General features: G+C 39.5%; 2 protein-coding genes across 11 annotated transcripts in view; one reads left to right on the forward strand and one right to left on the reverse strand.

Annotated features, from left to right (window-relative positions):
- The window catches only part of nup188 (nucleoporin 188), a 95,488-nt gene extending 77,901 nt beyond the window's left edge, over positions 1-17,587 (forward strand). Inside the window, exons 38-45 of the mRNA XM_070863838.1 lie at positions 1,089-1,247; positions 2,514-2,651; positions 3,219-3,293; positions 5,796-5,999; positions 7,035-7,166; positions 9,013-9,086; positions 12,594-12,723; positions 14,121-17,587. Of these exons, the coding sequence (XP_070719939.1) occupies positions 1,089-1,247; positions 2,514-2,651; positions 3,219-3,293; positions 5,796-5,999; positions 7,035-7,166; positions 9,013-9,086; positions 12,594-12,723; positions 14,121-14,300 (1,092 nt within the window). The 3' untranslated portion in view covers positions 14,301-17,587. The remainder of the gene's footprint in view (positions 1-1,088; positions 1,248-2,513; positions 2,652-3,218; positions 3,294-5,795; positions 6,000-7,034; positions 7,167-9,012; positions 9,087-12,593; positions 12,724-14,120) is intronic.
- A 2,968-nt stretch (positions 17,588-20,555) lies between these two features.
- The window catches only part of rapgef1b (Rap guanine nucleotide exchange factor (GEF) 1b), a 203,660-nt gene continuing 196,296 nt past the window's right edge, over positions 20,556-27,919 (reverse strand). For 9 of the 10 annotated variants that reach the window (XM_070863848.1, XM_070863841.1, XM_070863847.1 and 6 more), the window contains one exon: positions 20,556-27,575. In XM_070863848.1, coding sequence (XP_070719949.1) covers positions 27,425-27,575 — 151 coding nt within the window. In that variant the 3' untranslated portion in view covers positions 20,556-27,424. The remainder of the gene's footprint in view (positions 27,576-27,919) is intronic. The other variant, XR_011588156.1, reaches the window with a different exon arrangement.

Below are 27,919 nucleotides of genomic sequence, written 5' to 3' on the forward strand. Positions count from 1 at the left end.
ACATCTGTCATATGTGCTCTTTTTCTGCTTCATATTACTCACTTTCTTTTGTCATTCAGGGACCTCTGGCCTTAGTTGTCCTACCTTTCCCCCTCGTGGGAATGTACCTCAACTGTACGCAATCCATCTCTTTCAAGGCAGCCCATTGTTCGATTACAGTTTTGCCTGCCAATCTTTGATTCCAGTTTACCTGGACCAGATACGTTCTCAACCTACTGAAATCTGCCTTCCTCAAATTAAGTATTTTTATTCTAGATTGCTCCCTGTCCTTTTCCATAAAATCTAAGCTGTGCCGAACCTTATGATACTGTGATCACTGTTCCGTAAATGTTCCCCTACCGACACTTGCTTCACTTGACCCACTTCATTCCTCACAACCAGATCCAGCAATGCCTCCTTTCTCATTGGGCCGGAAACATACTGATCAAGAAAGTTCTCCTGAACACATATCAAAAATGCTTCCCACCCCCCTCCCCCCTGCCTCTTTCCTGTTCCTGCTATGTTTTAATGTACTGTGTTCTAATTGTAGATTGCAACAGGCACAAATTAATTTCTTAACATTATTGTCAAATATAACATTCTTTAACGGCCCTGATTTTATAATCCTCTCATTCTGAGTTTGATTTTTTAAATGCCTCCTCACAAGTGATGTGATTGATTAATGTGTATCAATTTTGTTGGGTTGAAGAAATCCTTTGATTCCACCTAGCTGTTATCAAATTATATTCAGAAATTGTACTTTTCAGATGCACAAAACTGGGAAGAGCCACTTGTTGTCCAATCAATACATGTTTTGCACAGCTCATAAAAATATTATACAGTTGCATGTTTTCATTAGTGCAGTATCAAGTCTTCTGCATAACTGGATCAGATGTGTTTATAGCTGATTCACAGACCCATATAACATCTATGGGTCTGTGGTTGAGCTAAGTAAGACTTTACTGTTAATATTTTTAGGCAACCTGTCTTTCATTCAATTACTTGAAACAACCTGAAAATGTATAGAATGCTTGTCTGATGTTTCAGATGAACTAATGATTACAGTTTAATGTCTCGTGCTGTTTTTATTCATCTTTTCTATAATTCAGACTTTGGGATCCTCACGAAAGTCTCTGGATGCCCCTTCCTGGCCAGGTGTCTATCGGCTCACCATGTCACTGATGGAAAGACTTTTGAAGTCACTACGCTACAACTTCCTTACAGAAGCCTTAGACTTTGTTGGGGTCCATCAGGAGCGGATACTGCAGGTGGGGACGATGCTTTTAAAATCTAAGCTATGCCAAACTTGTAGAGTGTCTTTGAAGCCAAAGATCCCTTTTTTGACAGGTTTCTGTAAATGAAAATTTTACATTTGTTTCAATAATACTGTTCAGCATAATCTCAAAGTGAAAGAGATTTCATGGGGTGATAATTGTAGCAGCCCATTCACTGAAGACCCATAAATTGTTTAAAAACTATGAAGGTCTGAGGCACTGATAAAATGTTATGCTGATTCTGTGGGGCCGAAATTGGTGGACATCCCGCCCGCGGACTGCCGACATACCGCCCAAAATCGCCAAATTGATAAACAAATACTCATACCGCCCGGCGGGAAATTCATCAGCGACATACTGCCGGGCAGTATGCATACCGTCTGCAAATGCACACCTCCAGCACAACTCGGGACCCGAAGATTTCCGAGTGAGAAGGACTCACCCGTTGCACTCCGCTCGGCGTATCGGCGAGAAAAAAGTGGCAAAAATTGCACACATTCCGCGCAGCGGTACCCGGCGGTATGAAACAACATACCACCGAGAAATGGGCGGACCATCAGTTTTCACCAATTTTGGCCTTTTTATTCAGTTGGTCTGAGTATAAATGGCAGCTAAGAATCCAATGCTCTGGCATTATAACTGTTGATCCATTCCTCTTATTACTCAAATAAGGAAGGATACACTTACCTTAGAGGAGCTGCAATGAAGATTCATTAAATTGATTCCTGGGATGAGAAGATTGTCCTATAGGAGAGATTGCAGAGGGCTGTGTTTTTGTTGAGTATATTCAGGCCTGAGATCAATAGATTCTTGGGCGCAACAGGAATCAAGAGATATGGGGATCGGGCGGGAAAGTGGAGTTGATGTAGATCTTCAGCCATGATATTGAATGGCGGAGCAGGCTCGAGGGGCCGTATGGCTTACTCCTGCTCCTATTTTTTTATGTTCTTACTACACATTTGCCATAGATCAGATTTGGTGGATGTCTTCCAGGCCACTAGATGGTGCACTTTGCAGAAGAATATCTTGGCCTCAGTGGTTGCTTTCTGCCTGTTAATCCTGGGCTGGCATGAAAGTCATCTTTGAAAAATCCAGTTGTTTAACCTTCTTACCATTACAACTGAAGGAGAACATTGATTTTTATATTTAGATTGTTTTGTATTCTTTTTAATTGATGAAGAAGACAGACTTGTTAAACATAGTGCCTTGATTTTGTTACGTGTATCAGTACATCTGTCATTATCTTTGGTCCTTCCATAGTGTTTGGATGCGGTTCGGCAGGTGCAGAGCTTGGCTTGCCTTGACGAAGTTGATCACACAGTTGGGTTCATTCTTCAGCTCTCCAACTTCATCAAAGAGTGGCGTTTTCACCTGCCTCAGCTCCTTCGAGATGTGCAGGTATGCTTTAGCTCAGACAAGGTGTAAACTCGAGGTCATTTTTTCTTCTAATAGAATAATTGAAAACTGAAATCCTCTCATTGCACTGTTTTAGTTGTGCTGATTAATCAAATGTAATCAGGAACAAGAACCCTGACTTTTTTATCCTCGCCCCCCCTAGTCCAGGACAGCGGAGGCCACTTGTGCTCTTGCCACAACCTCAGCACTGACCAGGGATAGCACGTGTGGCCTTTCTGCTGTGTATGGCTCTGTTCAATTCTGGACAATGCATTTATCAAATTGGATCCTCAGAAAGCACTCGGCTTGAAACTTTCAAAGAGTAACTTTGTGGAGAGTGTTACGTAGAAATATATGATGTGCAGCAGGTTGTGGGGTCTGATAAATAGGGTGTTATACTAAGACCTGCTTTTAAGTCTTCAAGTTCTTGCCCTGGTTTTTGTTGATTCAGCAGGATGTCAATTGATGGTAGACCAGAACTGAACTGCATAACTCAGTAGCTCCAAAAAAGTTAGATTTGTGGAGAAAGTATTCCTCCTTGTAGTTAACCACTTGTTCTATGTATTACAGGTGAACCTGTGTTACCTATGCCAGACGTGTACTTTTCTGCTTCACAGTCCCAAAGTGCTTCAACACTATCTACAGGTCAGTACATAGTTTCTTCTAATTGGGTTATGACTATGAATGTGTGCTGTGTCAAACATTTAAAGCAAGCTTTTCAAAGAGTGAGTGGTTAACGGTATTTAAGACAATACACATTTTTAAATACCTCAGCTTACTATACTATGGGATTTGCGCATTTTGAGTAATGGCTTTGTGTGGGCACTTGAATCTTGAGCCATGGGGTTTGTGAACGAAATGACATAACCACTCTGCTAGCAATCTGCTTGTTAACCTTCTCCCAATGGATCAGATTTAAAAGCAGATGACTAAAATAGAGAAACAAATCCTTTCATTTGTCCCCCTAGCGCCGAGGTTAATTTTCTCTCTTGGAGCCACATAAACCAAAAGGATCCAGGTTTGATTCCTGGTCTAGGCTGAATTAGCACCCCAGGTTTTTGCTCTTGATGTACAGAGGTCCCTACCAGAGGTATGTGTGGATGTCCGCTTCGGGTCAGGTTTGGTTGTGACATTTTCCACGGTGGGCACTCGCCATCAAAGCATACGCAAATAATGGCCAATGGAAGTCAGTGAGGGAGTTGGTGCCTTCTTGAGAGGAGAGGAGGGAAGGGGGAAAGTTAGCTGGAGATAAAATAGTGGACATTTCTGAAATGTTTAATAGTTGTATAACAGTTTTTGTTTCTAGCAGAAAGGAAGTTGCCATAGAGGAAAGAAGTTGAAACAGTGGAGGAATAAATGTTTTTGTGTCTGCAGCATACGTTTAAATCCAGTCGCCCATGGTCAGTGGTGTGCTGATGATGGACTGACAGTTGCTGAGTAAAAATGAGTTGGAGCAATCTGAATTCAGATATCAATGTACAGAAATCAGCAGCATAAACATTGATGCATATTTGGTCATTTCAGTCAAGCAAAGGTCAGGCAGGGACACTCATCGTGATGAGATAGATTCTCCAGGGTTTGATAAGGGCGAAAATGTAACTTTCTATCTGATTTTTGCCATACATGTCGGGGGAAAAATGGATGATGTCAGTGGAATTGGTCTATTCTGTAGTACGGTTGCTCTTCATTTCGCGTGTGCATACAATTAGTTAAATGGAAAAACACAGTCCATTAGTGCAAGCAGTACAGTTCTGTTTGAAAGTCAGGAATTGTTGTGTCTGAATTCCAGGGCTGCCCGACCCCCTCTGACCCTCCTGCTTCAGTTAAATACATTTTGCTAGCTCTTGGCCAAGTTGCTTGGCGCGCTGAGCAGTTTAAGAGGACCATTTTTCTTTCACTCCCTGCTCCCACCAAAAAAAACACTATTGTGGCTATGAATTGCAAGAGCACGTGATAGGTTTGGATGAGGACGATCCATTTGATTTTTCTAAGCTTATTCTCTCAGAAAGGGCTGCATTCTCCCCATCACAGCATGTAACCGTTGCGTAAATCATTCTGGGGTATTTGTCTCTAATACCCACATGAAGGACCATTCCACGTTTGTGTGAAGTACAATTTCCTGATGAGTCCTAAATTTGCCGTTTGCAGGTTTGAACCCCTTGTCTATTTCCATTTTTATACTTGTGATGCATCCAGTTTTAGGAAATTGGTGTCTGCACCACTATCCTATTTTTAAATTCGGGTAGTCTGTAGGGTGCTGGGCTCTCCTTTACCAAGATCAGAGAGAAATTCATAATTGTTTACTAAAACTGGCTCTCTTAGCATGATGAAGATCCGCATTTTAGTGACTTATGAGGCCGGTGGAAGATGGGCTGGTTTACACCCTGGAGTGCAGCCGACAGAGGGACATGCGCATTTTCAGTAAATAGCATTACACAAGATGCCTACAATTTTGCTTGCAGTAGTGATTTGAATTTACTGTTTCTGTCCTGTTTACTATTTTGAATGCCTCCACAATGTTACATTTTAGTTGCTTCCTTTCAAAATTGTTTTTCCAGTTACCCTGCTTTTTTGTAAAAAAAAAAATTACATTCCGTCTCTGAGCAGGAACTTGGCTCAGTGGGTAGCACACTCGCCTCTGAGTCGGAAGGTTGTGGGTTCAAGACTCACTCGAGGAACTTGAGCACAAAAGATCTAAGTTGACACACCAGTGCGGTGCTGAAGGAGTCTTTCGGATGGAACGTTAAACCGAGGCCCCGTCTGCCTTCTCAGGTGGATGTAAAAGATCCCATGGCACTATTTCGAAGAAGAGCAGGGGAGTTATCCTCTGTGTCCTGGCCAATATTTATCCCTCAATTAAGATAACAAAAAAACAGATTATCTGGACATTATCACATCACTGTGTGTGGGAGCTTGCTTGTGCGCAAATTGGCTGTCGCGTTTCCTACATTACAACAGTGACTACACACCAAATGTACTTCATTGGCTGTAAAGCGCTTTGGGACGTCCGGTGGCCGTGAAAGGCGCTATATAAATCCAAGTCTTCATCTTTCTATTGGCAACAGATTACAGAAACTTGACTCTCAACATAGACGACTATTGGAGAAAATGTACAATAATTGCATCAAATATGATTGTATCTCACAGGTGAAGAATGGAGACACTATTCCATCTGCAATTCTTCCTCGGCAACCAAAACCTACTCAGACTCCAACAAAACAGCAAAGCACAGAGGAAGTGGAACAGCGTGCACTGCTGAAAGTGCAGTCCAGTCTGCTCCGGATTCTGAGCAAGACATTGGCAGCTGTTCGACACTTTACCCCTGATCTCTGCCAGATACTGCTGGACCAGGTAACTCATTATTGCCCATATATTTATTCTTAGTATGAAACAAACACGGCATAGTTTGTTTAAATACGGATATGGTTAGTTTAGATGTTCTTGGGTATTGTTCTCCGTGTATAGTCGGACACCGCATCACTGAAAACTGGTACTCTGAGCAGACCAGCAATCTGGACCCCCCCCCCGGAAGAGGAGTGGGGACCCTAATGTATAAGACACCTTCATTCTCCTGCCTCTCCCTAATGCCGGCTACTCTCCATGCAAACCGCGATGCTCACCCTACTGTTTTCTGCATTTGAGTAAGCAGTACATGCATTTTTTTTTTAGGTCAAATAAAAATACATGTATCTTAGATTCGAAGAAGTGATCTTGCTTTATTTAACGTGATAATTGCTGCTCCACTCAAATCACTAATCCGCACGGTGTTCAGTCCCAGCTGAGGCAAGCTTCCAAGGTTGGTTGTATTTAAATCAGTACCACTAACGTTGTGGATATGAGGAAGAATCGGGACCCATTCATCAGGACAGTTTAATGCAGTTGTTTGCTGGGACTCAACAATTTAAAGTCACAGTGCCTCTATTATGAAAAAAACATTGCTCTTTAAAGTAACTTATTTTTGTAATTTTCCTTTTAAAATTACAGCCACCCATGTGATCTTTGTTACTTGTTTGACTTGCTGGAACACATTTGAGCTGTGTGGAAAGACCATGTTCCATATCGTTTTCCTTGCCTTCCCCAAAAGCCTGGTCAAGATACGCAGGCTCCCTTACTAGAGGGAGGCTGAGTATCAGTGTCAGTTGTGCCTTAAGATTTGAATTCACTCAATGTAGTTGTGTAGTTTGCCAGTTCTTGGCTCACCTATCAGAGCATGCATGGTGGATATTTTATGGGCTAAGAAAAATTGTGCGGTGGGAATCTCACCTACTGGGTGACAGGACCTCATTTGTCCTGATACATATACAGCAGGTAGTTAATGGACGTTTCCCACCCCCCCCCCCCCCCAACTCCCAAATTGTTCTGAATGAATTAATTTTATTTCCACAGTCCCTGGATCTGGCCGAATATGATATGCTCTTTGTCCTGAACTTTACTACTCCAGCGTTCGATTCTGATCTTGCTCCATCATTTGGTACTCTGCTAGCGACTGTGAATGTTGTCTTGAATATGCAGGGAGAGGTAAGAGGCTGAGGAGGCATGACCTTAATATGGCACATACAATGACGCATGTGAATCAGTGGTGATGGCTGAAAATTTAGACATTTATCCTCACATTCAGTTTTTCAGGGTTACTAAAATTGCTTCTGTGGTTCTTACTTTTTTTTATCTTCCCACAATATCTTGAGGTTTCCAGCTGCTTTCTCAAGAAGTAATGAAGCTATAGTGACTTCACCGTATCTAATTTTCTACATTAAGCAGAGACGCTTGCTGGAGTACAGTTGCACAACTACTGGCAACCTTCCAGTGCATCATCCAAATGGTCATTTATCATGCATGAGCCTTGACTGAGACTGTCAGTAGACTATTTGACTGATGGGGTTACCAGATATTCTTACTCGACATTCACATTTTCAGCAAAGCTTACTGGAGACACTGAGCCAAATTGTAATGCCAACATTGCTACTCCTGAAGATCTTCGGGATCTGGTAACTCAGCACAACTTGGGAATCAAACACACGTCCTCCTTAGTCTGAATGACTCGGTACTATACCAGATGGTGCATTTACTTCCTGAGCCATCGGTACCAAGAGTAAGCTCTGTGTTGATCAGCTGGTCTTTTAAGTTTTTTTAAAACTTTTGACGTAAACAGAATGCACTGTGGCAGCCTATTTGTGGCCACTAGTTTTGTTTGAGTTTTCCTTGCTTGTGGGGTAAGCTGTCCATTCCATTTGTAAGTTTTCAGATGTGTCCGTCACGCATACAGATTTCTGTGCGTAATTTTAAAAGGAAGGAAGCAAATCATTTCATGCTCATGATTTACAAGCATTTGCCAATCTAGAAAATGTTCCACTAAAATGAAATATGACTTCCAGATCTGTAATTGATCTCTGGATTTATCTATATATCAATTGGACCTCGTGGCCTTAAAGACACATCGATGACAGCGCCACCGTAGCAGCAGAATAATACACTGTATGTTACGTTGTTACGTGGTATAATGTTCCTGCCCTTTATAAAACAGCTTATCCTTTGACTTATTGTGAGCAATGCCATGGGAGATGTGCTAGTTTCAATTTTAAAAATTGAACGTAAGAAATATGAGCAGGAGCATTAAGACTATTAGCGTTGTAACTGCGCACATGAGGTTTGACTCAACCTGAGTGCAATAGCATATCCCACTAATCATAAACCATTCTTCAACGCATCTTATTAAAAAAAAATTCCACACCTATGTAGGATATTGTGAAAAATAACTGGCAGATTAACTGGATGCATAATTCATGTTATCCTTTGTGTCAAAACACAATTGCAATTAAAAAAATGTAATGTTTTAGGAAATGCTCAACTTTTCCCGATGTCAGTTTTTCCATATTGTCTGGCACTTTCTTATTATACTGAAAGCACCTAAAACAATTAATTTCTTGTGATTTGTAGAAACAGAAGACCTAATAACCAGATAACTCCGGTATGTAAGTGCTACAGTTTTTCCCTGTAGTAGAAACCCCTAATAGGGAGGGATGAAAATCTGTCATGGTTGCTGCTGCTGATAGTTATCTGGTGGCAAGTGTGTGTGGATCTCGAGTGAGTTCAGGATCTGCTCAGTTGTGATGCCGCATTATTGAATAATAGTCTGTTCAGACTGGCTTGTGAAGAATGAGCAGCTGAGTGAGGTACCAGAAGGCAGCTACCATAAGTGGTGCTCGAGGAAGAAGGCGGGGGAAAAAAACCAAAATCTGCCACAGGCTTACAATACAAATAGTGAATATTCTCACACACCTTCATGGTCTGTTTCTGGCACAGCATATAACATGCATGCTATATTTTTGTGTCTTATCTTTATTTGGATGTGCTTCATTTTCTCTAGATCGATAAGAAGAAGGAACCTATGTCTTTGAATATGGGACCACTAACTTCATCTGAAGAGACAAAGTCATTAAAGTAAGTTTAAGGAAGGCGGGCTCTCTTTTAGATTTTAGCTTCAAGCAGCGAAATCTCCTCATAAAACATTCACTTCCAGCTGCAGTATCTCACCAGCATTGAGTGAAGTTTGTTTGGGTGATAGACTATCAGAAAAACAAACACAGTTAATTAAGGCTATTTGGGAACAAACTAAATAAAACACTGTATTAAGTTCGCCACAATGCTTTGGGGGAATCTTAAACATGTGCATAAATCAGGCCCCTTGCATAGGCTGAGCCTTGATTGCAGCTGTATACTGCCTTTGTGTTGGGACGCTTGCTGCAGATCTAATATATTGAAATAGTTCCCCATTGAATGATTGTTCTCCAATAAAGCCCTGGTTATGAATTGATACAATTTGTTCAAGTATAGTTGACCATCACGAAATTCAAATTGTTATATATATAGTTATTTTTTAATTGTAAAGTTAATTTGTCAATGATGTAGGTAAAATCAAATGAACACTTGCTACAGTAAATTTCTACCTCTCTGTAAAGCATCAGAAATATACCAGACACTGATGTAACAAACAATTTCACAATAGGGTAATTTGAGCCTTCCGATCAGCTCTCCTGCAGTGGGCTGTATTCTTTGTAATGCAAGATCGGAGGTTGAATAACATGGACCTGATGTACTTGATCCACAGCTTTGCTTTTTTTTTGTCTCCCCTCTAATTATTCTCTTGAAGTCTGTCCTTCATTCTGGGGTACAGTTACACAGTGTAGGTTTCTCTTTGGTACCTCAGCCAAATGGCCATTCTTCACTTGGGAGTCTCGGCGGTGAGTCTTGGTAGGTTCTATGACTGTAGAGGCTAATATGGCTCAAGCCAAACACATTCTACCCTGATTAACATTTCTGGCAACAGATCACTGCATAGTGAGCAGGGATGGGAGGCCAGACTTATATAGCACCCTCAGGATGGAGGCAATGGAGAATTAAAGCTAACCACTGCCCTTAGCACAGAACCTGATGTACATAGCTCAGTGCCACGACATTCAATGGATTTACTGTCAGAGGAGCCAGCTGCCGCAATACTTGCATGTTCTGGAGAAAGTGTATTAAAGTGCTGAAGCTATCTTGAATACAGTTCAGCTGTACATCCTCCTTCCATGTGATGCTAAATTAGCTTGCACAGATTTCACATCAAATAGCATTGGAGGAACAAATACAGTTTTGCATCTATAATTTATTCATCTCTATATTATCAATGCTAGCACTGTACACTATGTTGTGTAACTACATGTGGCGTTCTGCAGTGGTAGATCTATGGAATGACAAAAGGGCATTTTCTCTCCAGCACCAGTGCATCGGAACTTGATGGGATGCAATGGGAAGAAAATTGTGTGCATTTTATGTCCAACCATGTCCCAACAAGTTCTTGCGATCGAGCACTGTAGAAGAAAACCCACATCTCCAGGCTCTGGAGTGACGCAAGGTTCATCCTTTCCTAATCATTTCAGAAACTGTTATTGTAACCCAATGATTTGACCACTGCCTGCTTGTAAAATGTTAGCCTGGATGTTTTAAAACACATTTAAATTTGTCCTTGGGCTGTGGGCGATGCTGGCAAAGCTGCTATTACCGCCGGGAACGGCACATCCCCAGTTGTGTACAACTGAGTGGCTTGCTAGGCCACTTTCGATGTCATTAAATGTCATCTATGTAGTGTGGATTAGAGTCACGTGTAGGTCAGACTGAATAGGGGTGGCAGTTTCCTTCCCCTAGAGAACATCCGTGAACTAGTTGGATTTTATACAACAATCCGGCATTCGTGATCATTTATTCTGGTGCTGACCATGATTTGCAACATTTATTGAATTTCGTTTCACATCCCACACCGTGGGATTTGAACTCTTGACTTCTGGGTTGCTAGTCACTACATTACCCAGCAATTTATTTTGATAATCTTAAGTGTGAACTATTTTAGATGCTCAGATGGCTCTTTTTTATTTAACACCAATTGGAGCTGATCTTTTTCAGGTTAACATGTCACAAGGGATACTAATGTGTGCATTGTTCCAATTTAATGTGTCATGAACTATAGTAAACAATGTGGTTATCCACTGATTCTATCTGGCATAGGCCCGGTGGTTAAGGCCCATTCCCAAGTGTATGCACGTCTCCTCGCAGCATCCTGCCTTCTAGTGTGGGGTCGGCCTTTTGTTCCGAGAGCATATGTTGGTTCCTTTTTATAAACACACCATTGTACTAACTTGGGCGGCGGGGGGGGGGAAGAATGAGTGCATTCTGCGCCCAAGAGGAACAAATACCTAAAATACCTAAAGATGTAAAATGTCTCTTGTGGCCAGGAACTAGAGATGATAAATGTTTAGGTACGTGAGACTTAACTGCATAACCTGTAATTCACAGTCCTGAGTCAATTATATTCCATGTCACAACTGGAGAGACTTTTATCATATCTCCTTACTGATTAAAATCTATGTCATTTATATCATGAGTAAAATATAATCATTAGATGAATTTGTTTCCATGATATCTTGAGTCTGGAGATTTGTAAAAAAATCTTTGCAGTTCCCACACCACACGTGTGGTATAGCTTAAAATACTTGTCAGAGAGCCAGAATTTTATGATCGGGGAGGGTAATTTAATCTACACCAGCTGTTCTTTGGTTTACTACAAGACTTGTATTTGCTCAAAATTGGAGTATTTAGTAATTTACTTAAACTGTAATAGCTTGTACTTGCAGGTTTTTAACTAATATTTATTTTTAAAAAATCAGTCCACCATCCAAACTGTGTCAAAGAGCAAGTATCATTAACCTTGTGAATTTTTATGGATGTGACTTACAGTAGTGTCAGCCTCGGCTCAGTGATGGAACTCTTCAGCCTCTGAGTCCGAAGGTTATGGGCTGCAGCCCCACTCTATAGAGAATTGAGCACATAATCTAGGCTGACGCTTCAGTGTAGTACAGATGGGGGTGTTGCACGGTCTGAGGTGGTCTTTCAGCTGAGACTTTAAACTTGAAGCTCTGTCTGTCCTCTTGGGTAAAGATTTATGGCACTATGAGTAGGGAAGTTCTCCAAGACCTGGCCATCACTTAACCTCTAATCAACATCATTCAAAACAGATTAACTGCTCATTTATCTCCAAGCTGTGTGGAAATTGGCTGCCATGCTTCCCTTCATTACAACAATGACTAAACTTCAGAAGTACTTAATTAGGCTGTGAAGTGTGAGGTTGTGAGAGGTGCTCTATAAATGCAAGTTTTCTTTTCATACATAGATACTTTTTGGAGTTTGTTCAAATTTCCCAAGAAACGTAAAAAAAACTCTTACAGTCTACTTGCTTCAGTGTCTGATCACATCTTTTACAAGTTTCTACCAATTTTCTGACTTGCCATGAGCAGTGTCGAGATCCATTAGCGAACAAAAACTTGAGGTTGAATTTTAAAGTTAGTCCAAATAAATTGTAAGTTCCATTTCTCCCGTCCCAAAAAAGGCTGGTGATATCCTCTTGTGTTTAAGGTCCCTCCTGATGTTCACGATGGAAAACTGTTTCTATGTGCTGATTTCACAAGCAGTGCGGTATCTGAAGGACCCATCTGTTCACTCACGAGACAAGCAGAGGATGAAGCAGGAGCTGAGTTCAGAGCTGGTAACGCCTCAGTTTTACATGCAAACCATTGCACTTAAACTGTTTAGTAATTATAGACTATACTGTGCATCAATTAGACACTGTCCACCAAATGTGACTTACTTAATATTTAGCTGTTGGTAGTTTCCTCATTTGAACATTTCTTGCAATGAGTTGGCATTTACAGCAAAATAACTTCACATCAGTGATCCAGAATATTGGGGAAAAATTGCCAAAAAAAACTTTTTTCCCCATGTTTACAATTTAATATAAATAGTTAAGATCTTTTCCATTTTGGTACAATTGCTTGCATTTACTAATACTGTATTAGCAAAAATTGGTTACAAGATCTGTGTGTTATCTCGACATTTTGCCAGCATTAATAAAAGTTCAAAGGAGGAAAATATACTGTGTAGCATAGAACTGAGGGTTGATTCTTGGATTGTTTCAACACTCTTTTCTGTTTGTTGTCTTGTAACTCTCTATTGTAGAATTTCCTGAGCCTTTGTGTTTGTTTGTTTCCAATTCTTGTCTCTTTTCATCATTTTTCTTCCCTCTGCTGTCTTGTGTTTTAAAGTCCAAAGATCTTTTAATCCTAATAAACAGTCAGTTTGCTAAAAAATAGTTTTGCTTGGATCCCAGACTGCATAACGTTGAAACGTTCTCGCCATATTCTTGCATCAGAGCTGCGATTATCCAAACTTTGTGTTGAAATTTCTCTGGTGTCTGGGTTGGCTACTTGATTTATTTTATCACGATTTGTGGAAAATATAGGATTAAAGTCATGGTGATCAATGCAAATGAGAGACGATAGGGTGCAGTAATGTCTTTGTACTATAGAGGACACTAAAGCACTTAGGATGCCATTATCCAAAACCGATCAGCAAGGTGAATAATTCAGATACCTGATCACTATGAATTCTACTGTTGTGCTGTATTGATCCATTCTATTCAGTCTAGAAGCTGGTGTTAGTATGAGAATAACTTTATTATGTGTACTGAAAGATCCAGCTCGTCTGGATTTGTGGTGGTCAGATAAGTATCTTCCAAATGTATTGTAAACTTGAGTACAATTAAGTCCTTTATATGTGCTTTTGCACCCTTGAAACATATGGATGCGACTTATAAAGCTTATTACTAAAAAGGAGCCACAGAATAATGCAGGGAGAGGGGGAAAAGCTTAGAAACTGTATTTTATGGTCAAACTTCGTGACCCTGGAATAAGGACACAATCTGGTATACTGCGCCATTAATGATGCCCAACAAGAAATGTGAAATGAGCCAGTAACATGCATGTGCTTGCTTATTCTCGAGCTTAAAGTTTCAAATAAGAAAATTAAAAATGAGCAGCCCTGAAGTATAGATCATACAACACAAGATTCATTAAATCTTTTTTCACTTTTTTTTTACTGTTTCAGAGCACAGTTCTGTCTAGCATTTCACGCCATTCCCGTCGTGGAGCACCGTGTTCCCCTGCTGCATCCTTATTGCCGTCGCCTCAGAGTAAATCCACCTGCTCCGCATCCAAGTTGTGCCCTGATGGTCAGGAGCCCTTAATTCAGCTGGTCCAGGCTTTTGTTCGGCAGATCCAGAGATAAAGAGAGCAACGATAATGTTAAACTTTAATACTTTCCAGCTCTGGACTATATATATAACTTCATTTGCAACAATTTTCAGTGTCAGTCCACTTTTTACTGACCAAAAGTAATGTGAATATGGACGTCAAAACAGGATGATGGGTGGCAACTTTAACTGAAACTGTTATGAAGATACTTCTTTTTGGGAACAGTTTTGAAGTATGCCACTCTTGTCTCTCAAAACTAAAGGCTAGAATTAAGTTACAAAATATAACCATGGCAGCCTATTAGAATAAATAACAACTGATGCTAAACAATTGAAGAATTGTACAGTAGCATCCGTTAATAGTATTATGACCGTAGAGAGCGGCCTGTGTTGAGAAATTCTCCTGTAGTGTAGAACTGAATAGGAGGGAGTTAAGAAAAGGCATTCGGAATAAAGGTATGATAGTCTGTGTGCCACAATAACATTTTTATAAATCATTAAGTCCTGTTTTATTAAAAATGTAAAATATGTTCTTGATGCTGAATGTTTACCAGTGAAAGTTGCCATGGAGACAAAGCACTCTCTGGTTTGATTTGAGTTCCAAGCATCCCTGATAGTCGAAAATAGTATTATCAGGAAACCGCATTCCAGATTTGTTAGGAGTGCTGTGACAGTTTATAACCTTTTTACAGCTATTTATTACTTTACATACCACATATTTCATCCTTTGATGGGCATTTCTTGGAGAACTTACCAAAGAGCTTTGGATATGTATTTGTAGCTACCGTTCATCATTACTGGCCATTTTTAGACTGACTAGAGGAGCTACCCGAACACAAAAATTGAGTTAATGAAGCATGTTTGGGCAAAGTAATTTTATTTACTTAAGAGACGGCGAGGTTCAAATGACTCTAGTCCTTATTAGAAGAAATGAAAAGGCTGCTGGGTGAGTTTTAAAAAGTCCTTGCAGAAGAGCCAGCAGAAAACTTTATATTGAATATTTGCATGGATGGCCTCATTTTCATTTGAGGGATTTTTGCAATAATTTAGTGTCTGCAGTGCAGTCAGAAGCAACAGTGGACCATATTTTCTTCTATTTGGCTGTTAAGTCTGGACTACAGCTTTATATTGATGATTACTTCTTCACTGAGGAAAATATACTTGTGTTTCCTAAAGGTATATGGCCTCATCCTTGAGCATTTTAAAAACCTTAACTGACCTCTCAATGTGGACTACGCTTTAACGGTATGACAAACTGGGTGTCCAGTCTCACCATTTTCTGACATCCCATTGTCTTCAATGGATAGTGTTGTGAAGCTGCTAAGGCAGTGAGACACCAAGTGAGTGACTTTTTAAAAATTGAGGATAATGGGTCTTACCTTGCCTGGAAAGTATAAGAAAATCATACTAATTAAGGCCACTGATTGATTGTTTCACAGAAAAAATGGATCAATAAATCATAAAATATGATTCTCAGAATCTGATTTTTTTTCAGTCACTTATCCAGTGAGTAATTAGAAACAAGCAATGCAAATCAGTGAAAATTCAGTCATAAAAAGGAGTTTGACTTGTTCCGTCACTAACCGCTCCAATGGTCGTTGTAATAGACAGCAGGCAACTTGAGTGACTCACCTTGTGATACTGCCATTCATTATTTATAGCCTATTGTTGAATTCAAATTAATGTAATGTACAGCTGCCTTTTTCTTTGTGATAGTTTAAGTTTTTAAAAAGTTGAAGAATAAACTGAAAATCTGGTGATATGGTTCCTGATTTGAGGTCTTAACAAATTAGTACTGACAGGGCTGGGCACAGACTATTGATGTATAGAACTCCTTCCACTGCTGTAAACTCAGTTTCCATTCAGATTTAATTACAGGACTTTTTTTTTTTAAAATGAGCAAAGTACATTTACTTAATGTGCACCAATACTTGAATGAACATTTTTACTGATCTTTAAATTTGAGCACCTGCTTGAAATCAGTGATAGGTTTGGTGCACCATCGATATGTCAGAATGTTCTCTTTTCCACTGCCAAAGTGTTGATAAATAGATTGTACGGGACTAGTGCTTGCGAGATGCTGTTTTCCCATTCATTGCCCAAGGCTGGGAAAACTAACTTACTGGCAGAAATCCATGGGTTAAATGGAGAAACTAGCTTCAAAAACAATGTCCTTATTTTTCTGCCTCCAGCAGATACATTTTCAAGCCGAGAATGAAGTGTATTAGTGACCATCTTTATTAATAGTGTACCATGATAACCTTGTCAGTTACAACTGGGATTAAAGTTTGTGGCACCTGAGTGAAGAGTCCAGTGTTGTAAAGTTTTAATAGTAGGGATGCTGATGTCTGCCACTGCACTTGGAGATTGAAGGACCCACTGGGTTTTCTATGGCATTTTCCTAAAATTATATTCAAAAGCACATTATAACTGTTATTGGGTAAAAATTCACTTGGATTTAAAAAAGGCAAAATGAATGGTATTTGTTATAAAGTACATTCCTGAAAACATGCATCTCAATTTTACAGTACAAGGATGGCAAATTCCAATTACTGTATGTAAGTTGTCTTCAAAGGTTGTCAAGTGAAGAGCAGTAGAAAGTTTTGGCAACTATCCAGATTTGATTTGAGCCCCTCAGTGAACAAAAGTAACTCTTGATCTGATTTCTCAATTTTGCCCTTTTTCTAAAAAAAACTATGCAGAGTAAATGACTATCCTATGACAAAATAGTAAAAATACTGCTGTATAATTTAAAATGACAAGTCAAAATGATCATCAATGGGGAATGTTGGTCTGAACTGGTAGCTGATCAGGTCTTGGGTTTGAATTGAGCTTAAAGTATTAAAAGACTAATTTATTGACCATGTTCATGGACTTTTCTCAAAAGTCATGCAGTTTGTCACTACTGAAGAGCAGAGTACCACAGACCTTTGGATAACTGCACATAATTCTTCCAGTTTGTAAATATTTTTAAAACCAAAGTAATGCCCTTATTCTAGAATGTTTTTTTTGTTTGACTGCTAGAGGAATAGAAACACTGTGTACTCAGCTTGGTCTGTTTACCTGTAAATACCCAAGTGCCTAGGTTTCACAGCTACCATATTTAACTGAACTACTAAAAGATTTAGCATGTGTGTATTGTATGCTGGGGGCAAGTCTTCCTCACCATGTTTCTTTCCTGTCAGAATAGAAATTGAGATAATGGAGTATTTTTTTTTTACAAGTCTTTTTCATTACAGTTTAAAGTTTTTCACTTTATACTAATGTGTAAATTCTTGTTACATATTCCTGAATAAAATGTTGTGGATAAACATGTTCATTTATTGAATCATTAACAAAAATGTTTTGAAGGTAGTTTTCATGTCTACCAAAGAAAGTGCTTTAATTTTATTTTATTAGATATCTATTTTCCTTGACATAAAATCAGTTACTTTAACTTTTCTCTGCTGGAGTTTAATATTTGATTTGTGTATTTTTAGTCTTAATCGTTAGTGACTGTTACTGGTCTATGCCATTATTTATGCTTCACAGGAGCCTCCTATGAGCATATCCTAGTCACACCAACTACTCCCTGTGGTCGTGCGTCCCCCATTCTTACCTGAGTTCCCTATTGGATTTATTAGTGGCAATCTTGTAACTCCAGTTTTGGACTTGCCACATCTACCCTATCAGGTCCCTCCCCTCAGCCTTCTCTTTGAGAGAAAAGAGCCCCAGCTTGTTTGGATATCCACAGTCCTAGTATCTTTTTTGCACCGTCTATAAGCATGAGCTCTTTGCTGACTTTTTTTTAAAAACATGTTTTTTCTATTATTTTTTCTACCACTGATAAGCTAACTGGTCTATAGTTCCCTGGACTTGCCTTTTTAAATATAGAAATATTAAAATTTAATCTGCCAGTCCCAAGACACTCTATTCCCATTTCTAATGATTTGTATTTATGTAATAGTACCTCTGCTATCTCTCTCCTAACTTTTTTAATATATGTGGATGTAATCCATCTCGACCAGGGAGTTTATCCTCACCTAGTTTACCAATTACTCTCTCTTTCTCCCCCTGCCCCCCCACCCTCTTGAGCTTTGTCATGTCTGCCTTGTAATATCCGTGGTAAATAGAGGCAAGTCATTTAATATTTTCTGTCATTACCTGCAAGTTTATCTTGTGTATCCCTTTCCTGATTCTTTTGTGTCGAGAACACTTTACTATTTAATTTTATATTCCTTGATTTCCTAATTTTTTACACTTCTTTCCAACCCTGTCATCCTCGCCTGTGCCCATGTAATTAGTGTATGCCTTTCTCTATAGTTTTAAATTTGACTGTTCATCCATGGTGTTTCATTATTGGCTACTTAAGAAAAATGGTAACTATAAAAATTGGGTGCAAGTCTTCATTGAACCTTGGTGAAAAGTGTTAATGTGGTGTACATTCCCAGAAATTCTGTTACTGAAATGATTTAAAAGCATTTTGTTAAATCTACTTAGCCACCATATATAAAGTCAAAACTGCTATATTTGGGAATGCATTGCAGTACTGTATAGAATCTTAACTGCATTCAATCATTGGAAAGGAAGAATATCTCCTATAGCTGACTATTTTTGTTCTAAATATACAGAAGCAGACACCTTTGTAAAGTATATATAACTGCTTTGGTAGGCAGCTGGAGCTTTCAAATTTGTGCAGTGATGTCTAGGGACTTACAGGGGAGGATAAAGAAAAAAAGGGAAGCTTATGTCATACACCAACGGCTAAATACTATAGAATCTTGCGGAATATATAAGGTTAAGAGGCAAAATTAAAAAGATTACGAGAGCATGAGAAATTCTTGGCTAGTAAAATTAAGGAAAACCTTAAGATGTTCTACAAATATATTAAGAGGGTAACCAAAGAAAGGGTAGGGCCTATTAGACCCCATGAGGGTAATCTTTGTTGGGAAGGCTCTTAACGAATACTTTGCATCCGTTTTCACAAAGGAAAGGGGCAATGCAGATACTGCTATCGAGGAAGAGTGTGATATTCTGGATAAACAAAATAGTGAGAGAGGAAGTATTAAGTGGGTTAGCAGCTTTGAAAGTAATAAGTCCCCAGGCCTGGATGAAATGCATGTTGAGTGAAGTAAGAGGAAATGGCAGAGGCCTTGACCATTTTTCAGTCCTCTTTGGATTGGGCATGGTGCTGGAGGAGGACTGCTAATGTTTAAGAAGGGAGAGGCTGAGTAATTACAGGCCTGACAGCCTAACTTCAGTGGTGGGAAAATTATTGGAAAAAAATCCACATTTGGAAAGGCAGGGGCTAATTAGGGACAGTCAGCACTGATTTGTTAAGGGGAGATCATGTTTGACTAACCGGATTGAACTTTTTGAGGAAGTAACCAGGAGGGTCGATGAGGGTAGCGTGTATGATGTGTATATGGACTTTAGCAAAGCTTTTGATAAAGTCCACATGGTAGACTGGTCAAGAAGGTGCAGTAACCTGCAGGGTTATGGCCCTAGAGTTGGTAATTGGGATTAGACTGGATGACCTTTTGTTGGCCGACGCAGTATTAATGGGAATCGAATAAGGCCAGGGTGATCTCCTGGACGAGTTTTGATCACCTGGATGGGTCGGAGAGGAATTTTCCCAGATTGTTTTTCTCCCTAAATTGGCCTGGGTTTTTAAATCTGGTTTTTGGCTCCAGTTGGGGTGGAGTGTAGAATGTTTCAGTATAAGGGGTGTCGCAGTTGTGTGAGGGGGACTAGTTGGGCTGGGTGCTCTTTGCCTTTCCACCATTGTTCATAGGTTTATAAGTAACCTTCAGGGCTGCTGACCAAGGGCCGTGCAGGTTTGGCGGCTGGCAGGGACACGATGGGCCGAAATGGCCTCCTTCTGCGCTGTAAATTTCGATATAATAGTATGTTTCATGGGTGCTGACCTGATTAGAAGGCTCCTGTAAGAATAAAGCCCATGCAACTTAGATTTCTTGCAGATTTGATTCTGGTAAAGAACTGATCTTTGCGCTGTTGGATAAATCTAGCAGCAGAACATAATCTTACTACTTTCTATAGTGCGAGAACATTGATTTAAATGACATAAGATGTGTAGCCACTGTGGCTCCTTCCTCTTCACTAAAGTGACCCGAATAGTGGGTGATTTTTAAACAATGCAAGAGAAAATTTAGCTTACATTCAACATACTGTCTTTCCTTCTCAGACCATAGGAAGAAGAAATTACAAGGGGGGGGTGTAACAAGTAGAGCTGAGTTTAGCAACAGGCCAGCAGCAAATCTAGGCCAAATGCTTACGCAGCCTGACCTCAGTGACAATTAGCAGCAATGTCTTCCAATTCTGGGGTTTTTTCAGGATCCAACTCTGCACTTCTGTGAAATGAAGAGGCACCAGGTTCCCACTGAATTTGATTGTCTCTTTAATCTGCAGTCTGCTGCATGCACTGTAAACATGAATGTTAGCCTTTATTTTTTTTTAAAGTTACACATTTTAAATGGTTGCAGGAACATGACATTTTATAGTATACAAGTAATACTCAAGCGAAGAGGAGGCTGGCATCGGCAGTGTTAGGCTGTGGCTCTGGGAGAATTTCTTCAAAAAGTTAGGGCACTTTGCCAACTTCAAGCATCCAGGGTAAAAGCACTAATTTTAAAATTCTTTTGAGCAATTAGTACAACACAATGTGATTGAGTTTAGACCCATCTCCTCCTCAATCAGACTCCAGAAAATTTCTCACAATGCAAATAATAGCAGTAATCAGAGTAACAGTTAACCAGTTTATAATTTAACTAGGACCCACATCTAGATTAAGCAGCCATCAGTCTGTGGTCATAATTGAGGGTGATTTTTTTAAAAACTGGTTAAGTCATTAATTAATGGTTTGAGAAATACCATTTATTTAGTCCCCAAGTCTGCTGGTTGGTTATTAATAGATGCCATGCCATAAGCTTCACAATTATACATAATCTTTTAAGTGGAATTATAACTCAATGTTTAAAGTGACCTACTCCTTTGTGTCACCCTGTAGCTGGTGCAAGTCCCACACCACAAATCATACATTAAGGTGCTTTGGTAAGGTCTCAGTGGGTAGCCCTGTGCTCCCTTTTATTCAAAAGTAAAATAAAAATTAAAGAAGAAGTGATTTAAGTTGGGGGTTACTTTTTATATAAAATGTTGAAATATATACAAAAGATGCTGTATTGATTGTGAAAAGATACTATTTAGCTAACAAAAAGAAAATTCAATGCACATGAGTACTATTCAAATTGGTTCAAATATGTAACACATAGATTAAAGTGAAGTGGACATGTTTCCAGGCTGTTGAGAATCCAGTGAGTCAGCACAAACTCAAATGGTTACAATTTCAGATTAAACAAGCATTTCACTTACTTTTTAGTGGAACATTTTCCAAATTTAAAGACCAATACCTATGTTGTCTGATCCAATTAAAAAATACAAGTATTCTATACACATGCAGCCATACTTTCAACAATTTGCAGTATTTTTACTCTACTCTCCCATTTTTTAAATCTTGCCAGGAGAGCAACACAAAAATAACAACTGCCATCTCCAATGTTACTCTAACTGACCAAATGAACATATAATTCAAGGGGAGCAAGATGGTCTGCATCGGTTTACCTATTTAAAAGGCACTTCAGTTGTGAAACGTCACCTTTAGACAGAAAAGTGATCAAAAGATACCCTTCTTGGCTAAACCCCAAACATTTAAGTCAAACAATCAACTGATGAAGAAATCAGCATAATCAAATGTTTTAAAAATAGTTCTTTGAATTTTGTAGTTACCAAGATCAGTCTCAGCAAGCCTGTCTGTGCCAAAAAGGCATTCCACCGGAGTTTGCAATACATATTTGCCTCTATGCAACTTAACACCATTCTGCTCTCAAAGAATTCTTACAGGCCTTAACATTCAGATAACAATTAACGTGGCAATACTTAACCAGTCTGGTAAAGTGTCTTATTGTAAATTTCAGGCTATTTAAGGGCTGATGGTCGATTGAAAATACAGTTGAAATAGAATTGGGTTAGTTCCGCACTGGGCCTCTAGAATGAATAAATATCTCGTCACTCAATACAGAGCAATCTGGATCACGAACATTCCTGTTATTAGAGCTTGCTCAAAGATGGAGGCCCAGTAAGGGTGGAAACAGAAATATACATTTTTAACCACTGTACTAATACTGAAAAAAAACATCCAAATGTTCATGCAACGTGACAGAACTCAAAACAGTCTGACATGCCTGCAGTTCCTTTTAATTCAGCAAACCACACCACCATTTCTGGATACTTTTCCATAGGAAATACTTGTACCTGGCTGGACAGAAGAACATTTGAAGAAATTAAAAAGCAGCTGGAGCTTGTTGCTTGGTTATTCAGAGTGAAGAAGCAGAATTGAAACCTCTATCTCAGCTATCATTTGAACTCTGCTCAACAGGAAAGCTTCATTTGAAGCACTTCGTACACCAACTCACTGGAAAGGAGAAACCGGGAGGACCTGTCCCTCAAATGCTAATCTGCTCTGAGTGCAACACTGACAACAGCCCTAAAACAATGGGTTCACGAAAGACAACCGTGCTCTCTGCCTCAAATGGATGGGGGTTTGGGAGAAAGAGTAGGAAAACAGAACCAAAGTCATAGATCTGAAGTCAAGGATGATCCGAACCAAGTCAGATTTGAGTTGATGCACCATTTTACACTTGAAACACACCAGGGCAGCAGAGTATCCAATGCAGGATATTAGACTGGAGATAGTGCATTTCCATTGGTCTTTTAACTTGAAAGAAAGATTTATCTTGTAAATCAAACACTAGAGGCACAATCATGCAGCATCGCATTTGGTTTATTTTATGGGCACACAAGATTAAAATAATTTCACTATGTTACCAAGCAGTAAATAGCATAAAGTGATTTACTGGTATGTGAAGTTTTCACAAATGTGAATGCTCACTCTTAGGACAGTCAAACTTCAACAAGGGCCCTAGATTAAACAGTGCATGTGCACAGCTCCTGGGAAGTCAAAACCGTGCCTATTTGAGGGTACAGCTGGGGGTCCCACAACTTTATAATGTGTTTCCTTGTTAAGAAGTTATTGGTCTAGAGTCTTGCAGTTTTACACTTGGTTCATCAGTGTTAGCATGGAATATTGACAATACTGTATGGGAAAGTACCTTGTTCTATACACTATTGTGCAGGGGATCCATGACATGCTGGAGAATCTTTAGGGCAAAGGTTAAGGCCATTACTGAGCAGATCACTAGATAAATAGATATCTTGGCAGACAGTGGGAAAATCTGGTGTCCAAGAACCAAATGTCAATCTTAACATGACCAAATTCTAATGGCAAAGTTGGTATCCAACCACACTGTCAAATAGTGTTTTGACAAAATTAGTTTTGTCCTCCATTACACCAGGAGTGAAAATTGGAGCTCAGCTAGTGAAAGTCATCAGATTTGCTGGTGACAAAGTTTTGGTAGCAAGAATGGCCTACAGTTGTTGGCAGATAGCCTGAATGCTGTAGCTCTGGATTATGAAATGTAAATCTATGTGGGCAAGACCAATGTTGTGAAGGTTTCTAGGAGTACAGGTGAAAGTGCTTTTTAATAAATGGGGAACAGCTGGATCAGGAGACACAATTTAAATATCTGGGCAGTATAATGAACGAAGGCAGCAGATATGACGAGGTGGTGAGAGCTAGGATTACAATGGGAAAAGTTATATAGAATAATTAATAGAAGGAAGAGGATATTGATTAGGGAATTGATGAAAAAATGAGCGACAATGATGAAAGTAAAAAGACCAAGAGGGAGTAAATGAAGGATGCTTCTGGACCATCTGAAAAATGGGAGATCATGTGGAAAATTGATGAGAAGCACAGGACAGATTGGCTTGGAGAAGGGAGAATTGAGCCCGAACCTGCTTAAGGCAGATCACCGATGATGGTAATGGCACCAAATACGCGATGGTTAAAAATATGGTACAAGACAGATTGACATCTTCACACTGGCCTCCAAAGTACAATTTCTGATCACCAAGTATTTGGGGATTGATCACATATCTGCTATTTGCTACAGCGGCTACTTTTCATGATTGCAGATGACCACCTCAAAAGAACTATACACAATCTGCTAACACATGGTGTACAATGAGAATTTCAATAGAAAGCCCAGTGAAACACAAAACTCCCAATTCCTGCTAGTCTAGGATCAGTGCTTCTAACTGAACTTATTTTAGGCTTAAGGATGCTCTGTGGACCTAAAAGCAACCAGAAACCAATTCTCCACTTCATGCCATCAGTTTAACCTGCAGGCCATCACTGAATATTTCACATATTAAGTGATCTAAATCAGCAAATCAAATCTGGTTTCTGGAAATCTCGCAATTGTTTGAATTCAGACTTCAAATATCCAGATACTGGTTTCAGCACAGATGTGTCATTCTGTTAAGTATAAAGAAACATCCAATCTAATTTGAAACCTTACCCAAAATTTAATTCTGATGCCCATCTTATGTCAGTCACACTTTTTTCTAATGTTATGGGATCGACGCTATCATTAATCCGGCAATTGTGAAATACTTTTCCTGGAAATAGAACTTAGTCCCATTTTAATGATTTAGCAAAGTCTGACATCTACTTCCCAGTATAAAACTGTCCAAGTGCCTTATTTTGATAGCCTGTAACAAAATAACTTTAAAACTAACTGACTGAGGCCACAAGATATAGCTACTTGGCAACTTTGGTCATATCTTGCTCTGTTCACAAATGTTAAGAGTTTCTTTGATTTACACTCATACCAACAGTTTCCAATAATATTAACAGAGGGTCATGCACCTTGTATTTGACAATCCTCTGTGGGACTGCGTTAGCTTTTATCCAGGCACCAGTTATCGTAACCAACCTTCTTTTGATCTACCACAATTGGTTTTTAAAATGATGTCAGACATAATCAAACCAATTAGCCTGCCATCATTTGGTAAAGAATCCAAGCCCTGTAGTCAGAATTAATCCAAATCGAGGTCAAACTTGCTTACTCCATTCAGTGTCGCGCCTGTTGCAGGTGAGCACGTAGAGTGGAAGGAAACCTTTTAGGCCAGCACTTGGATGTGAAGCTCACACACAGGTGATCTCCTTTTTCACTTGAAGCAAGAGAAAAAAGGGATACGAGTTGTCACCACATCACTCTGGATGTGTTTCGATACCAAAAACATTATTTCCTTCCACAACATACTTTCCCAATTCTGTCTGAACAGGTTAGTGGGGCACTGTGCTTGTGCAACCAAACTGCTTTGTGTGCGTCATCCTCCTAGTAGTGAGGACAGACCCTGCTTACATCTAAAGTTACTGCAGACCAAACAGCAAACGTAGACCAAGATTTGAAGTATCTGAAGCTCCCAGACTGGATTAATCTCCTCACTGGGTCAGTTTATGTAAAAAAAAAGCTCCTCCTATAACCAAATTCAGTATTATTTTTTATAATTCATTATTTGACTGCACTTACTATGCTAAATTTAAAATTTCTGAAACAATGCACCAGAGTGAGACAATAGTGGTGATAATCAAAATAAATGTTGTGCCATTTAAGGACCAAAAATCTTAAACAGGTTCTTGTGTTTATACAACATTTACTCATGGCTTGCTCCATCTTACAAACTAGACCATCTGTTGGAGAACAGGGACTGCAGTGAAAATGGTCCTGAAATGATGATTTTGATAGAGGCAGAGTTAAAACACCTCCCTCTAGGAAAACCAGGAATATTATGTTTGACAGTAATATAGTTCAGAACATCCACACATATTTATCAACTATAGTGTGGTGCAGCATTATTCCAAGTCTGTGCTGGTGAAAGGGTTAAAACTAAATGCCGACTGCTTAAACCGATACAATAATTTAGAGTCAACATGGTGACACTGAAAACAACCAACATGGACTTCTGCATTTTGGGGTTTTATATACATAATGTCATATATATGTGTGCACGTGTATGTATTTCCTTACCTGGACTCACATGTGCTGCATCATTATTGAGGGTCACTTTTCATTCCCCTAAATGCAGGAAGGAAACATTTCTTTTCAGGTTGACAAATGATTGCTGTTAACTAATCAAACATGGTACAGGTATCAGATTCCCTTTCTAGATGTGCAAACCTAGACAACATTGATAACCTGGATGTGTGCCTAACAATCTAAAACAGCAAGGGCAGTACTCTGCCCAGCAGCATCTATGTTCCACGAGTTAATATGAAGACCTGGCAAATACAGGTGAATTCACTGACTACTTGAAGGACTGCTTTGAAGAGTTAATCTGTAGACTTACTATGTACAGAGACCTCCAGTCTCACCTACAGAACTTTCTCCCGTTATTGAAAATGTTCAACTGCAGCTCAACTCCGAACAGTAAACAAAAAAAGAGACAGTCCTTAAAAAACACTCTGCTTAACATTTTCAAACTCCATAATGCAGAGTCCATGCACAAAATGTACAGCCACATGTGTTGTGCCTTCAGAGAGTCTGCTAATTGATGATGTTGAACAATCGTTAGGAGCCATCCCAGCCCTTCAGTACCAGCCTGGCTAAAACACTTCTCTCCGTCTCTTATGTACAATTAGTTTGTTTTTCATAACAAATCCTCAATTACTGGCATTCAGTCATACTCATGCAAAAAAATAATCCAATACAGCACATCAAACTAGCAATCTAGTATTTACAATGAGCCAGTCTTTCTCCTACAGTACATAATTATATTTTAAGGTTTCCTGTGCAATTGCTAGTACCGCTATTTGTTATTCTATATTCAGAAATCCACGATCAGTGAGTGAACTGTTGTACCTTTGTACTTAACAATGTCAAAACAGTCTCCAATGCAGAGTTTATGCACAGACCACATCGGGTCTGCTAGTTAAAGTGAGCTGTATGAATGGGTCCAACACAGGACACTTAAGACAGCTTGGCACGGATGGTAGGAAAAGAAATTGAATGCAGGCAATGGCATAAAACTCGGAACGTTTCCCTAGAGTGGTGCCACCTGTTCTACGCTCTTGTTTAAAAACAAAGCTCCGAAGGTGAAGCACCTTGGCATGAACTGGCTTCTGCAGCTCAGTTAAGTAAAGCAAGTCACAATGGGGTTCATTAGCTGCCATCTAAGGTTTAGCCTCCACTGTCGAATCCTAGGTTTTCTCTTCGCGCTCTGTTTTCCGTCGCTGAATGTTGCGCGGTTTGATTTTTAATGACAGTTCCCACAGCGCTTCCTCTGCAAGGTGGTCGCCGAAATCATTGAAGAACGTAACAATGTCATCGATGCGCTTTAGTTCATAATGGCTGAAAAGGGGAGAAGAAAAGAAAGTCACTTTCACTGTCAAAATGTTCATTGTGTTACGCAGAGAGGAAAAAGGAAAGACTGTGACATAAAGTGCCTTTCTGAAGGTATCCTACAAGAGCAGAAGTCGGCCATTTGGCCCCTCGAGCCTGCTCCCCCATTCAATATCATGGCTGATCTGTGCATCAACTCCACCCCTGCCTGCTCCCCATAACTCTCGACTCCCTTATCGTTCAAAAATCTGTATCTCCACCTTAAACATATTAATGACTCAGCTGACTAAACATATCCACAGCTCTCGGACAGAGAATTCCAAAGATTCACAACCCTCAGAAGAAATTCCTCA

The sequence above is a fragment of the Pristiophorus japonicus genome, chromosome 20 (genome assembly GCF_044704955.1).
Source record: "Pristiophorus japonicus isolate sPriJap1 chromosome 20, sPriJap1.hap1, whole genome shotgun sequence".
Lineage (NCBI taxonomy): Eukaryota > Metazoa > Chordata > Chondrichthyes > Pristiophoridae > Pristiophorus > Pristiophorus japonicus.